General features: G+C 40.2%; 2 protein-coding genes across 3 annotated transcripts; one reads left to right on the forward strand and one right to left on the reverse strand.

The window, feature by feature from the left end:
- Positions 1-7523: 7523 nt before the first annotated feature.
- On the forward strand, positions 7524-9940 carry LOC137936783 (protein IQ-domain 26-like). Of its 2 annotated transcripts, XM_068781661.1 has the most exons (4): positions 7524-7565; positions 7774-8238; positions 8721-8927; positions 9052-9940. In XM_068781661.1, the coding sequence occupies exons 2-4, from the start codon at positions 7834-7836 to the stop codon at positions 9736-9738; spliced, it is 1299 nt and encodes a 432-aa protein (XP_068637762.1). In that variant the 5' UTR covers positions 7524-7565; positions 7774-7833; the 3' UTR covers positions 9739-9940. The 2 variants fall into 2 exon arrangements, with proteins under 2 accessions (XP_068637762.1, XP_068637761.1); XM_068781660.1 differs by lacking the exon at positions 7524-7565 and having other exon boundaries at positions 7672-8238.
- Positions 9941-11745: 1805 nt separating this feature from the next.
- On the reverse strand, positions 11746-15551 carry LOC137936003 (probable pectinesterase 53). The gene is made up of 5 exons (XM_068780477.1): positions 15003-15551; positions 14583-14772; positions 13780-13986; positions 13128-13363; positions 11746-12187 (listed from the first exon to the last, which is right to left on the reverse strand). Exons 1-5 carry the CDS (start codon positions 15356-15358, stop codon positions 12040-12042), a joined length of 1137 nt encoding a protein of 378 aa, XP_068636578.1. The 5' UTR covers positions 15359-15551; the 3' UTR covers positions 11746-12039.
- Positions 15552-15588: the final 37 nt, after the last annotated feature.

The following is a 15588-nucleotide window of genomic DNA, read 5'->3' on the forward strand; positions in this document are numbered from 1 at the left end:
GATCAATTCATGTAGTTATAGATTTAATGGTTAGATCAAAAGTTGTTACAAATCTAAACTATCAAATCAAAGTGATTACAGATCTGACGATCAGAGCATCGATGATCTGAACCATCATATCAAAGTGGTTACAGATCTCATATCAACCTCGAGATAAAAGAAATAGAGCTTCAAAATATGAGAGAAAAAAAAAATTGAGTTCTAAAAAGCTTTCTGAAAAGAAAAAAAATATTTTTCATGTTCCCAAAGAAGTTCTAGTGTTCTTGAAAGAAAAAAATGAAATATCCTCCATTTTCATTTTGTTCGAATAGTTAGAAAAGGTCTTGCAGAGTTCATGTGCCCGTTTAGTACTGTGCACGTCTAAAATGTCAGAAATGTTTGTTGTTTCTTGATAATGGATCATTAACATCAAATACACTATAGGAAGTGAATCTCTTTCGAATACAATGAATACATGCATTGGGTCTGTTAGAGGTGTTATTTATTATTTTTTATTGAATAAGTGAAGCGAGTCGACAAAAGGTATGCATCGGCACTAAATATTAATTTGGGTTTTATTAAAGTGTTTATTAAAATTATGTAAGTTTATTATTATTATCCAGTAATTTTGAAAGAAATTCAGACTTCTAGAATGGGGAAATCCGAAAACTTACTAAAAAAACACTGAAACCCAAACCGTTTGATGGGAAAAATTTCAGTAGATGGTAGAAACAAATGAAATACATCAGATGGATGTTAAAACAATCTTTCTCAATGGTAAATTAGAGGGTAAAATTTATATATAGAACAATCATGCAATTATTATAAAAATTAAAAGTAAAAATCGTAATTCAAAATCGTCTAGGCATATTGAGTTTCCTAAAAAAATTATAGTAATTACACAAAATCATAATTAAACAATCTCTAAATTTATAGCAAATTAATTGAACCCTTAATTCAACTAAAAAACAACAATCCCTTCATCTTTGGATCATGATGTTGCTCAACCTTAAGGATCAGTTATCTCCCTTTTTTTACCTCGGCTTTCCACCCATTTTCCATTCTAAATCCAAACAAATAACACTTTAAAATGCATAAAATTGCATATGGGAGCTATAACATGTGGATTAGGATTAACATAGTATCATCCCTTAGAAAAATAAAATAGTTATTTATCATCTATCGAATGCCCTTCAACTTCATCGTCCTACTTAATAAATGGACCTTTCCTCTAACAACAAGCATCCAAACAAGAAGCCAAGGAGAACACATTGCCCCTCTACCTTCTACAATGATTCATCATATATCAAATGGGAAAAGGTTTCTTCCCTTCCTATGCAACTTCGTTTCCAATGAAAGTAAGAAGTGGGGAAGAGCCAAGGTCTATAGTGAGTAACATAGGAATGTCCACCTGCCCTCTCTTCTTTCCTAGCACCAGAAAAGAGAGAGGGTAGTGGCCCTTTCTTATGTTATTCTAATTTTATTATTATTTTGAAATAATTTTATAACAAATAATTGTGTATTCAAAAAATTAAGATCATCATTATAAAAAGAATCTTCATGTCTTTTTGTTTCCAAAAATCCTCAAAACACATTTCTTCTTGTTCTTTTGTTTCCAATAACCCTTAAAACACATATCTTCGTCGGACGATGATCTTTCAGTTTGAAATTTCCAATGATGAGGTAGGTTAAGCAACGGGAATTTCCAGAAGGGTTCCAGAGAGGGGCGACGTTGTGGCATCGAAAAGAGGAATTGAGTGTTTAGCAATTGATGACGACAACGAAGGTTGGTACGATAGAAGAGGATAAGGGAGAAGGAAACGGAAAGTGCAAATGCCGAAGAAGAAAGTGATGGGGAGAAGGAAAGGGAATTTATGGTTTGAGTAGTAGAAGCAAAGGGCAATTGGAAGTCACTATCGGTGGTTTAGCTTGAATTGTTGGAGGGAGTTGCTAAGAGGGAATGAGGGGCGGAGAGGCAAAGAACATGGAATTTTTTTTAGAGGATGGTAGATGCAGAACATTGATCTGCTCTGATACCATATGGGATGTTGTCGACCTAGCAAAGTGTTGCCCCCCTTGGAAGATCCTTCACAAGAAAATAAGTAGCTAAAAATTAATTGGAAGTATGATTAGATTGACATAACTAAGAGATAGAAATAATTTTTTTATCATTGTTGGAACACAGAATATTATTTAAAGAAAATGTGTGGGAGAGTGTCGAAAAAGATTTGGAACCAATAAAAATAATAGGGAGACTCATGACATCACCAATCACAATGTCATCAATGTCGTCATAAGGGGTATGAACAGAGAGATTACTTAAGTCGGATGTAACATGGAGCGATGTGCCACTATCCAGGAGCCAAGAAGAATCAACATCAGAGGTGGTGGTTGCAAGATGGGATCGTGGTTGCCATTGTGTCAAAGGGCGTGGTTGCCATTAAGGAGTTGAACGAGGAGTTGACGATGGTGATAAGTGTGAATACATCTAATAAAAAATAGGACACAGTGGAACAATGTATCTTTGTGCACGACACCACTGGCAGCGTCCAAGGTAGGTATGGGGCCAGGGTCAACCATCAGCGATGAGCACAAACTCAGATGACAAGGAAATAATAAGTTCTTAGTGATGAGTTGAAAGATTAGAGAGAGAAATATGTTGGACCTCCTAAATCAAGCTGAAACTTGCAGGGCTCATGTCATCTTTAACCTTGCACGCATCGTTTGGTTGTGACCTTTGGTAGAGTTGAAATCGAATTTTTGTCGGGACTGCTAGTGCGAGACAATGGAAGTTCGCATCAGTGGCTTTATGAGTCTCCACCGAAGTTGGGTCACCTGATGGCGGTAATTGCAGTGATTCATATGAGTGCCAAAAAAGGTTGCGTTGTCCAAAATGAACAAAGGTGTAAATGAACAAAGAGCATAAACGAGTTGATAGATTTGTTGGTTGGGATTGTTCTTCAGATAGATGTAGTCAGATAGATTTTGTGGAAATAACTCGTGCAGATGCTTCGACAACAATTATTAAGTATGAGTGTTTGCCGCAAAAATCTGATAAACGGAAGCTCTGGTTGTTGGGGCGCTAATGAAGGTTAGTATAAAGGGCGAATATGAGGAGTTTTTCAACACATTAAAAATGTTCTTTGCATCTCTGTTGTCAATAATAAGGCAAAGAGAAATATGGGAAGCATAATTCAGAGCCTTGTCACAGCGAGAAGGAGAGAACTAGAAAGAGATGACGAAAATTCGTTGGAGGTAGAGAGAGACGATGATAGAGAGGATCATTTAACTCTACTCTGATACCATATAGAATAGTCAAAAGAAGGAAAATATTTCAACCGTATACATTGATGGAGACGAGCTCAATTTATAGATTACAGAGAGAGTAATCGAAGAGAAGATAAACATTCCAAAATAAGCATTACAATGAAGATAAGAGTTATCCTGGAGATTACGTTATATCCTTTATCTCTATTAAGGTTTTCATTGTTCTTGCGTTAGCATTTGGTTCGATTCTTCACTAAAGTAAGTTATCTCCTCTTGTTTACTTTCACCTTCTCTTCAGTATCTTCTCATACTGTAATACTAAGTGCAACAAAAATCAATAATATTAGAATAACCAATGTTAATATGCAATCTAATTCTAAATTCCTCAAATAGCTTCATGCACAGACAAAAGGCACCCAAAACAGCTATATTTGTTTCTCCTTTGATCAAAGGCTACATCTCTCTATTGTCTTCTTTTGAGATGAACCTTAAACGCCAAAAGTGTAATGATCGGGAAATTGTTGGTGAGTTTGTACTCAAAATGCCTGGAAATAGCTACGACGCGATGCAATATTCTACAAAATGCCCCAAAAGGATAGATGTTTGAATGTACCCAAGTTACATAGACTAAAATGATCGACGAATTTGTTAGGAGTGGAGGCACTACAAATGGCATGACGACACTTCATGTAGGTTCCTGAAGAATGTGCTGATTCGGATGGTGATGGTTGATGGATATGCGAGGAACGGGGAAAAGGAGACAACGAATCAAGTATTTTTGGGTATTTTGTCTTCTTATTTTTGTATTAAATTTTCTCTTGATATGAGTGAATTTTTTTTAATAAATAGATAGATGCTAATAGAATCCTTTGGTTTGGAACCCATGGATTTTGATCATTATTATTTTAAAAAATAGTTAGTGAAAAAGTGAATTTAACCATTATCTTATTTTTACTAAATATTTTTAGAAATAATAACGATCAAATTCTTATTTATTTATTTCATTTTCTTTCTAGGGTTGTAACCGTCATGCGAGCGTGTAGGTGTCATTTCATGATCGAGATTCATTAGTTATTTTGCCTTAATAATTTAAGTTAAGAACCTCTTTATATATATATTTAAAATAATTAATAAACTTTATGTTATATGAATTAATCCAACTAAAGAAATTTTATTTTTTAAATACTTGTTTTTTGTTTTATTTTTTCTTACCATGCTTCTCACGGTTGGAAAGCCAGGGAGGTCTCTCACAGATGCGACTAGTGACAGAGTATGAAACTGAAATGGCTCCAAGAGACTTTTAGGAGAAAAATGTACGAGAGGAGGAATTTAGTAGCATGAAGATTAGGGGAAATGGGAGAGACTCAATACTCATTTTCAAAGCTTACTTACAATCAATTCATGGAAAAAGTAAACCGGAGTGAAACCATAACGAAAGGTAGTAGGGAGATATCGCTTGATCCATTTCGTTCCCTTTTCTAGTAGAAAGTAGAAGCAGAATCTCCAATATGGTTTGTGATGGAAGTGCAACCTTCTCATGAGAGTATGATTACTTCATATCACTGGATTCATTCCATTCACTTTTCCAGTTGAAAGTAGAAGCAAAACCTCCAACATGATTTGCCATGGAAGTGTGACCTTCTTCTGTTAATGAATAGTCCCACATAGATTAATGAATACAAAAATCTTGAGTTTATTACTCGGGAAATAAACTCTTTAATTTGACTAATCATTTTGGGATGGGTCATGGACCTAACTTCAAATGGTATTAGAGCAGGTACTCAAATGTGGGTTTCTACCTAAATTATCCACATGTAGTCCCACAAAATAGGGCCTAAACGTGACGGGGGGGTCCCATATGAATTATTAAGTACAAATATATTGAGTTTATTAGTCGGGGAAAATAACAATAAGAACATAAAAACAAATCATTCCAAAGTTATGAGATTATATTAGATTGTGGAAAGGAACAATAAGAGCATTAAGACTGAAAATAAATTGTTTACACTTTTCAGACATTTTGCCGGCCCCACAAATGGAACCCCTCTTGGCAAAAACACGAAAGACAAGCGAGAAAGGTTAGACCGTGCGCTTGGTTAACAAGTCCCATTATGACTATAAAGCAATTCAGTTTTCTAATATATGACTAAAAGCTAGAAACTGCGAGATAATTTCAGAATGCCACAGACCAATACCGGGCTTCCTTGTTTGCAAAGCTCGAACTCCTCCACCCAAAAGCAACTCGCACTGTGTGGCTGCATCATTATAATCCTCTCTCCTACTCATCATTCATCTCCTTCTTTCCTTTCCTGCAAAGCTATCTATATCTAAAAAGTGTTTCCTAAACGGCAGCTGCGGACGATGATTGCACTTCTCCTTCAGTGAATCAGTAAGGTCTCATCGTCATCATCATTCCCTCGTTAAATTTCAAAAATGTTACTCGAGTATTTGTCCCCTCCTCCTTCCCCTGCACAACCCCACACCCTACTGGAAGCTCCGTCCGCGCTACCCAGAGTTCGAGAAAAACGACGGAGTCCTTCCAAGTTCCAATTCCAAGCCCAACCAGATTGCCATTTCTGCACTCAGTTAAGAACAGAAAATCACGCCAATCAGGGTTCTGGTCGTGTTTTATATTTCGGAAAGACGAAAAGATAATTCCATGTCTGCCCAACTTAAGATAAACGCATCGTGACGCCCATCCCTTTCCCGTCTTCGCAGTCTGTCTCCGATCCAGCAAAAGTACGCTGAGCTCTCTGTGCACGAAGAACAAGCCTCTCCACTGTGCACCGAATGATATTTTACACGTCGAACTTGACACGTGTACGGCTATGATAATATCAATTAAAGGATTCTCACCGACGGGTGTATCTAGTGGTTCAATTAATAGATTCAACCTGTTGACTCGAATGAAATAGTCAAAGACCACGTAACAAAATTCAAATTCAAATCAGATGGGGCAGATGTAAGTGCATCGGACGGTCACAGTACACTTACATTTAAAAGTGGGATATGGATGCTGGCAGAGTTACGCGCCATTCCTGAGATGGTAAAGGGTAAAGCTTTACTGCCGCGAAATGAAACCTTCGCTTTTCCTTTTTCTCCTTTCGTTTTTTCTCTTTCATTCGAAGCTTTGTAGAAGATTTCCTCTGCTTTACAGACGAGATGTTAGGTCCGGCTTAAGAAGCAAATAGGGGTATCTGCCTACATGACTTTCTCCCTGATTATCAGGCATTCCCTTTCCGGTGCTTAATTGCCGACGACGGACGGGGAGACACCGGGAAGTCTCTGAAAGTTTCTTACGATAATAGAAACCAAGCCGAATTCTTTTCTTTACTTCTCTTAAATTGTTATAGAAAACAGGTTTTTTTGGTGGGTTTTACTTTGCTGAAAATGAAATTCGGCTCTTGGGTCTTAACGTTAAAGCTTCCCCGATGTGGCGCCAGGGAGCTGAACAGTCACTCTCGTTTGTCTTTTTTTATTTTTAAAATTAGAATTGAAGAGCCATTTATTTTCTTCGGAGTCAGCTACTGAATGCAGTGTAATTAATCGAGGCTTTTCATCAGTGTATGATCAGACAAGATCAGGGGAGAAATCGGAAGACCCGTGTACTTACTGGCTTCCCATTTTTTGGCATTTACAATGAGGTTTCATATTTAAATCCACGATCACCTTTCCTTCCTATTTGCTCTTTTTATGTTGCTGAAGATCTTCCAGCAGAGGATAGTGCAGAGTGAGACAGACCCCATATCCATTTCTGATTTCCTTCTAGCTTGCAAGATTTCGTTCATTAAAGCCGTCAACAACCTCCGTAGCAGGAGAAGCTACAGAGTAGAAGGCTAGAAGCGTCATTTCATGATAAAAAGGAAGAGCAGTTTCTCTGGAGGCTGGAGCGTAGAAAATTTGGTAGAAGGGAGAAAAAAACGTATAAAAAACTGAGAGATTCACGAGATTGTCAGCTGCTGAGAAAACTGAGGTATCTTTCCTTTTGAAGGACACGTCTCTCCAAAAAGGTGGAGAGTGACAGAGGTGGAGAGATAACTCGAGAGAGAATATAAAAAAGTTCTGAGAGTTTTCAAAAGTTTTTTCATGAGTTAGCTATTGGAGGAAAGAAGATCCCAGTTGCTTTTGAATTCGAGAGACCAGGTATATTTTTTCCTCCTCGTTCGCTCTTTTACTGTTTATTACACATCTTTTCCTCCTGGCTCACCACTGTAACTTGTATAATTTAAGTTGTCTTTATGGGCTGCCCCTTTAGGTTCTGAATCTTTCTGCCACATCTCTTTTGTCTTATAATGCAGTTCTTCACGAGGAGGCGATAGGTTTTTCGAAAATCCCTTATCTTCATTCAATTTTTAGTTATTTTTTTCAAAATTATTCTCTGGTTATTATATTTATTTCATTCAGCACTCATTTACTTCTCTTTCTTGCAACCTGTAACGAAACCGCTCTGTTGCACACTCCATTTCTCGTAATACTTCCTTTTCTTCCTGTTTATTCCCCCCTCTCTCTCTCTCTCTCTCTTCACAGAGTGGAAGCTTTTCTTCTGGTTCTTCGCTTTCGGAATTAGAAGATTCTGGCAACCGGGCGATGGGCCGGGCGACGAGGTGGCTGAGAAGCTTGCTAGGAGGTGGAAAGAAAGAGAAGGAGCAAAGAGAGAATTCAAATATTAGCGACCGGAAGGAGAAAAGGAGGTGGAGCTTTGGGAAGTCGAATCGGGACGACGGCCAATATACGGCGAGCTTTCCCGGCGGTGTTCCTGCAGTAGATGCGACCTGGCTGAGTTCATATTACAGTGAAACTGATAAGGAGCAGAGTAAACACGCCATTGCAGTCGCAGCCGCAACTGCGGCTGCTGCTGATGCGGCCGTGGCAGCTGCACAAGCGGCTGTTGCGGTTGTAAGGCTCACGAGCCATGGAAGAGGAACCATGTTTGGGGGTGGGAGGGAGAGGTGGGCTGCGGTGAAGATTCAGACAGTTTTTCGCGGATATTTGGTATGGAAAATTGATTTTCTCCTCTTCTTGCTTTTGACGTCGGCTTAGTTGCGGGTCCTACGGGAATTTTATAGAACTGAGCACGGTGGTTGGTTTTCGTTCCTTGAAATAGATGCTCTTATACACTTGAGCTCTCTAGTTTTTTTTTTTTTTAACTGGACTTGAACATGCGCAGTTTAATTTGTTTGAAACGCCTCCCATCTTTGTTTTCTCCACCATGCTCCGTAGAAGTCTGCTTCTCTATCACTCTCTCAAGTTTCAGTTTTAGTTGAAAGTCATCGTTGTCTATTTGATCTTGGTTTTGTTTCCACTTCTCCATTTTTTCCTCTTCATTTGCCTGGGCTTTCTAGCAAACAAGATTCTGTTCCGGTCATTGCAGTTAGTCAATTAGGTTTCTTCCTCTGTTTTCCTGTCTTTTCATTTTCTTAGACACCTTCTTAGCTACTGAACTTGGCCGTGAATCTGACTATAGTTCTGGACAGGCAAAGAAGGCTCTTCGGGCACTCAAAGGACTGGTAAAGTTGCAAGCACATGTTAGAGGTTATCTGGTGAGGAAGCAAGCTGCTGCTACACTTCACAGAATGCAAGCTCTCATTAGAGCCCAAACATCGGTTCGAGCCCAAAAATCTCGTATGCTTGTGAACAGAGATCGTACGCTTCACCCAGAATTCCGTCGCAGGAAGTCAATTGTATGTTCAATTTAAACTTCTGTTTTTTTCTTGCTAGCTAAGTTTCCCAATGCATTCCTAGATGACTATGTCGGTGGAATCCTTTTTTCTGTGTTTTAATTTTCTTTCATTCTCCGTTCTGCAGGAAAGACTTGACGATTCGAGAAGCGAGCACATCGCGTCCATCCATAGCAGGAGGTTGTCTGCTTCCTTGGAGACTGCCATTAATGCTTTTGACGAGAGCCCGAAAATTGTCGAAATTGACACCTGTAGGCCCAAATCAAGATCTAGAAGAACAAACGCTTCTATGTCAGATTGCGGGGAAGACCCACCGTCCCAAACACTCTCCTCTCCACTGCCTTGCCATATCCCCGGCCGTCTCTCCATTCCTGACTGCCGTAACTATCCAGACTTCGATTGGGGTCTCACTGGAGAAGAATGTAGGTTCTCCACTGCTCAAAGTACCCCTCGCTTCCTCAACTCTGATAGGTCTCACTCGGGAATGCCGGTCACTCCTGCCAAGACTGTTTGTGCAGAAAGCTTCTTCCGTAGATACCCAAACTTCCCTAATTACATGGCAAATACTCAATCTTTTAGAGCAAAAGTAAGGTCTCAAAGTGCTCCAAAGCAAAGGCCGGAACCAGGGCCCAAGAAGAGACTCTCATTGAACGAAATGGTAGAGTCGAGGGCTAGTTTGTGTGGGGTGCGGATGCAGCGCTCGTGTTCCCAGGTTCAAGAAGTGTTCAATTTCAAGAATGCTGTACTGGGTAGACTTGATAAATCGACCGAGTTTGTTAGAGAAGAGGCAGATCACTTACAGAGGAGATGGTAATATGGAAGAAGGAAGTTATAGCTTCTTTTGTTCTTCTGCCATTTCGTCTGCAATCCTGACGTAAGTAATGTAGGAAAGCCACGCGGTTGTAGCTACTTCTCTAACACAGATTTGGATTTTGAATTTGATTGTATTGTATGAGAAAGGATGTTATGGTTCTGATCATGTTTGAAGGAAATGGATAAGCTTTTTTTTGTTGTTATTGTTGTCTCCTTTGAGGCAACTAATGGGAATTTTTTATTTTTTTCTTCTTGGTTCATGATTCATTGCTATCTTGCCGAGTAGGGCGAGTTCGTCATCAATGAATGCGTTCCTTGTTTCTCTCTGTTGCTCCTTCCCATGGAACAGTTCTTGGAGGGCACTTGGTCCTACCTGGTCCTGTTGTTTTACTACTTGACATCGTGGTGAATGGAAAAATTAGACTAGGCATCGACTACTCTATCTCTACGCAGCCTTTCCTCTTTCCTGAATCGAATTCATGTGGAGTCGTTTCATCTTTTCTGCTTTTAACGGTGAAAGTGATACATCGATCGGATTATCATGCTTTTTACTTTATTGTCGACTGATACCCATAAATTGTCAGGGCCGATGAGTATCACAAGCCCCATCACTGGAAGACTTGAGCATCGTCCTTTCAATATTTTTTACATCACTTTGTTAGAATGGCTGGAAGAAATCAAAGGTCGACGATATTTTCAGTTAAAACAATCGCTTGTATATCTGGGGAGTTACTACTTACAGAACAAGAACATAAAAGAAGGGCGCCGCATAATCTGAACTTCTGGGCGCGTTGATTTTGCTGCCAACTTAGAGGACGGTGATTTTAAATCAGGTTTTAGCTAATGATTAGGGATTGATTTGACGGAACGGTGGAAGTATCGAAACGTGTCCTTTTGGTTTTAAGATCATCAGAGCCCAGAGGCCATGCCTTACCCTGGTAACAGAAAATTCAAGGGCAATTTCGTTACTTGTGCACCATCTATGAGACTTTGCCTGCAACTCTATCTGGGTCTGTAAATGGTCTGGAAAACTGGCATTTGGAAGACACGAGTGTCGTTGTGTCTCACGACCCATGAGTAGCGAGGTCTCCATGGCTTAGCTTTTTCCTTTTTTTTCTTCTTCCAAATAGAAACTTGAAAATTCGAAAAGCCAACTTGGAAGTTCTGAAGCTTCGGTCGTTTTTGGGCTTCTGGACGGCTAAAAGACAGTAAAGATAAAAGCCAGCCGACACGAGGAAGCCTCCTGTGAAAACGACTGAGACAGAGGCAAACAGTAGGCAAAATGTTGTAACGTTCGGCGAAAGCTGTGCAGTGATTTGATGCATGAAACGCTTGAGCCATCCTCGATCCTTTTCACACCCCGTTGTACCTTTCGCAGCTCGGACCACGAGACAAAAAAATGGAGTTGCATGTTCCGTCTGCGTTTGCGGCAACTTTAGTCGTCATCTCGCCTTCAAAGGTAGACTGGCGAGAGGAGAGTGGTGACTGCAGACTTTTTGTTTAAAAAATAACCCTTCTCGTGTCGGAATATTTAAGCTGGTTATTGATCTTGTTTAATGAAAACCGAGGCTTATTTAACTACTTTTAGTTTGAATTTTAAACAGGGCGTTTGTCATCGAACCTTCATATAAGCAGTAAGCACCCTCATGAACTGTGTTTTTTTGCCAGACTCACCAGAAACCGTCTAGAAATCAGCTCCCTAATCCTCAATTAACTAAAACGGATCCGAATTCCAAATAGGTGTTTATGAAAATCTTGCCCTCGCCCTTCGGCTCTCGATTTGAGACGAGAACGGAACCCTCAAAGCATATCCACAAAGAATCTATGAGTGACGTGATTCCAGCACATCTCACTGACCCATTATGTAATCAGAGATTCAGAAGACGAATGCGTTTCATAAATAGAAAACACTAAATTCGGCGATTAGGCTTTCGGAGAAAGTTCCGAGTAGGTTTAAGCGCAGAAAATAAGGACACAGCGCATCAATAATGGCGCCCGTGAAGGGGGGTTTTCCGAGCAAAAACCACAGCCTTATTGGCCCATGGAGGGAGAAAGGAATACAGAATGCAACTTCGAAGCTGGATTTGCAATGCGTGGGATTTGCTTTTTAGCCGAGCTCGAATAGTTTGGGAGAGAGTTTTTTTCCCTCAAACTCGGTGACTTGGAAGGAGTGGTCTACCGTGGCCTAGAAGAGCTGGACCAGATTAAAAAATCTCCAGAAGGTGGCTTGCCAGTGACTATACTCGTCATTTTCTTTTTCTTTGCAGCTGTAAATTGGTTAAAGTAAGGAGGTGGAGAGAGTCTATAATTTAATCCATTCGGGGCCATCAATAAAACTTAATGAAATGAAAGGTTTGGCCTCTTCATCCGTCAGTTCTCTGGACCATGAAACTCTCCCTGCATACTTCGCTCCCGCTCCTGTGCACTTGTACTGCCCGTAGAAAACCGTCCTGCAAGTTTTCAACACAGATCAATCCTCAGTAAGAGCAAACGAAGATTGCTGAATTGCCAAAGAGAACAAAAAAACGCGAGATCCAAAAGGATCGTAGCCTCATTGGCACTATTTTATGCAGTTCCTTCTACCACCGCCGCCGCCGCCCAGGTCTCCTTTTAACTATTTAAGAAGGCGAGAGAAATTCATGGTCAGACTTCTTGTCTAATCATGTCGTAATGGTTAAACTCAAGCCATCCCAAGAGTACGATTTTGATAAATCCTCCCTGCGAGAGAAACTTACAGTGGACATGTAGCAGCTCTAATGAGGGTAACAACCATAACGTGAAGGGACTTAAAAGAATTCTTAACCAACGCCTCTTGCGAGAAATGCCAAGAATCTACGTCCTGACACGCCAGTGACATAGATTCGCCGCCAAAAGTGAAAAATGCCAAACTTACTTTAGGTCTAAATATTTGTGTTTCTGGCCAAAGCCTGTCCCACCCACCTTCCTCACACTCCAGTTTATGCTACTTTTAGGAACAGCCTCAGTTAATTACTAACTGGAGAAGACTAGTACAACTACGGATCGATCCCTGCATATATTCTTGTGCAAAGTGGAGAACGTTAGTTAATGGTTAGGGCCTGTAGCTTTTTAAGTGGAGAACCAATATGGCAGTATTATCACGCGGAAGCTGCTGCTGCTGCTGCTTGTATCTGGATCTCAACACACACAAGCTCTAGGACTAGCAACGGCAATGGCCCTTTTCACACAAAAGTGAAGTGCTTTGTAGTCCACTATTAGTGGGACTGGTTCTCTTCTGTCTTCCTCTTTCTATTTTGTCTACAACGGGTCATTTTCTGTGAGTTTTCTTTGATCCCCTCACATGTAAAGGGGATTTACTACGTTTGTAAGCGCTATTGGGATTATAAGAAAAAGGAAGGTAAGAAGGCTTACAATTCTCTGTTAGGGTCGCCCCAATTGTACCAGCCGGTGGGGATAATGATGTTGTCCATGTATGTGTAGGCAAAGACAACTCTTGAGAAGGCGCCCCAGGCTCTACCCAGATAAAGCACGCCTGATCCGGTCACCTTGCAGTGCAAAAACGAGAAACCCGTGTCTTCTAGGAGGCTCATCCTGTTCTGAGCTGTGAGAGCACCATAGTTCTGAGCTATGGCATGTACATGACAACCCTGCAAACAGAGACCCAGATTTTGTGATCCAACTTTGGGTAGATGATGGTTCACACAGTTACTATAAGTAATGATCTTGCTTATGAGTCTTGCAATTGATTCTCTTTAGTGAGTTTTTATTGAAACACAGAATTTTATGGCAATGATTATTAGATCGCTTCCCATTTTTGCTTTTCTCTGAAGATTGAAATGTCCAGAACTTAAGATGGGTACTTTTTTTCCATAAACAACCAGCAACATCTTTTCTCATCATGGACTGCCCACAACGTCTCTAAAACTATTGATGGCTGTCATTGGTAAATTGTATTCAATCTTATCTGCCATACTCAGTAGATTCAGATACCGAAAAGAAAATTCAAAATGAGGAAGATATATTCTTCCAATAATGTCAAATAAGATTCAAGGTGATAATCTACCTCAAAAAGGGAGAGTCCATTTCCGAATATGAAATCCACAGAGCCCTCAATATAACAGTCTTTGTAATAATGCCTGCCCAGATGATCATAGAGTGTATCTTGTGCTCCCAAGAATTTACAACCTAAGAAAGCAGCTGTATCTGCCGATATTCTTAATGCAACTGCTTGCTTTCCTGCAGCTCCTGGTGGAGGGACAGGGGTAGTGTTCTGTAAAGAAAAGTGCAGGAGAGTTAGAATCAATCATACGGCCAAAACCCACTAAACGAGGAAAAGACAGGAGAAAAACACATTATCCTTCGAAGAACAGCTAAAGTATATATCCTGGGCAAGCAAAAAGCAGGAGAACGATCCGAAATGTTTATAAATTGCATGTGAAGAATAATCGGGTGAGTTGCATTTAGTTACAAAAACGGATTTTTTTAAATAATGCTGAAGAATAAGTTATCAAATATCCACCTCAAAGAATAACATTTTGTGTAATATCAGAGAGAAGTCAAAGCCACGGAGTGCGTTTAGAGTCTAAAACAGGAAAAATCATGAGAAATGTCAACCTGGAGCTGTGGATTTGTTAGTTAGTTGACAAAGTGGGAGGAAAAATTCTCAGATATGTTGACTTGGTCGTAAAAACCATAGTGATCGCAGAACAGAGAAGCTAGATACTGTGGAAATGGTATGGAGAGAAGTAATTCGCTTCTTCCTTCAAGGGAAAAATGTTTTATCTTGAAACTAGTAAATGAGTTAAAGGAACTTGTAAGTAGGAAATAGATCTTTCTTTCTTATGTTTGTTTTTTCGCCACTTTTACCTTGAATGTTATGTTCTTGGCAATGAAGTAAGGAGAATTCACGGCAAATGTGGCAGAGTTGAAGGTCCCAATAGGCTGTCCTTTTGGTCCAAGTGTCTGAGCTGTGTCTCCCCATTGAACTACGGTAACATCTGCTCCTGCTCCTTCTATGGTTATGAAAGCTTTTAATGGAGGAATGTTTACCTTTTCCCTGATCAATTTTCAGCTTGTTACAATGAAGTCCAGTTAAGAGCATGTCCATTACAAAAAAAGAAGAAGAGAGATGGCTCACACGATTCCGGAGGAGAAAATCCAGTATAATTAAAAAAATAAAATCGAAGAAACCTTAGGAAATTACATCGCAACCTCCACATATATCAGCAAGAAGAACAAAAGTAGCAAATGGAGAATCGAGGAGAGGAGAAAAAAATTGGAACTTACGTGTAAACTCCTGCGTGAACTTTAATCACTACTCTCACAATGTTAATGAAAGGAAGCGAATCAATGGCGTCCTGAATGGAAGTGAAGTCGCCTTTCGACGGTTTTTTGTCGACAATCAAAGTGTACGAAGGGAAAATCTTATTCTTCGCGGTATGGAAGAGGGAATGCCTGAGCCTTCCGACAAAGCGAACCCACAGCATGAACTGCTGTTCGACCAATTGGGTACGCGTGGTGTTAGCAGGCAGTGGCTTCGCCGGCGACCTGCGTGGTCTGAGTCCTTTGCTGTGGGAAAAAACATGTGGAGGCGAGTGAAGCAAGAGAAGTATAACGCACAGACACTGTACAGACCTAAACATGGAAATAGAGATCGTGATAGAGCAAAGAGAAGCGGCGCAACAGCAGGAGAGTTGTTCGTTGGAGATCGTTCATCACACCGAGAAACTTTTATACGGTCCCAACACGTTGCTTCCTCCTTTTCTGGATGCACAGAGAATGTAAGATGAAAGAGAAAGTCAGGGAGAGAAAGAGTAAGAGTTCACGGGAGAAGGGTAGTTGCTTGTGAGCAGTTCGCAATGTCCACCTCAGA

This window comes from Aristolochia californica, unplaced genomic scaffold (assembly GCF_029961685.1).
Source record: "Aristolochia californica isolate CCGP_79_NKW_82.1479 unplaced genomic scaffold, dmAriCali1.0.hap1 SCAF_7, whole genome shotgun sequence".
In the NCBI taxonomy this organism is placed as follows: Eukaryota; Viridiplantae; Streptophyta; class Magnoliopsida; order Piperales; family Aristolochiaceae; genus Aristolochia; species Aristolochia californica.

Bases quoted from the DNA above. Each gene is read 5' to 3' on its own strand.
- LOC137936003 (XM_068780477.1), bottom strand. From the start codon at position 15,358: ATGTTTAGGTCTGTACAGTGTCTGTGCGTTATACTTCTCTTGCTTCAC. The intron at 13,364-13,779 runs GTAGATTATCAC...CTCTGTTTGCAG, and splicing joins ATGGACTCTCCCTTTTTGAG to GGTTGTCATGTACATGCCAT. The intron at 12,188-13,127 runs GTAAGCCTTCTT...GAAAACTTGCAG, and splicing joins GGCGACCCTAACAGAGAATT to GACGGTTTTCTACGGGCAGT.
- LOC137936783 (XM_068781661.1), top strand. From the start codon at position 7,834: ATGGGCCGGGCGACGAGGTGGCTGAGAAGCTTGCTAGGAGGTGGAAAG. The intron at 8,239-8,720 runs GTATGGAAAATT...AGTTCTGGACAG, and splicing joins CAGTTTTTCGCGGATATTTG to GCAAAGAAGGCTCTTCGGGC. The intron at 8,928-9,051 runs GTATGTTCAATT...TCCGTTCTGCAG, and splicing joins TCCGTCGCAGGAAGTCAATT to GAAAGACTTGACGATTCGAG.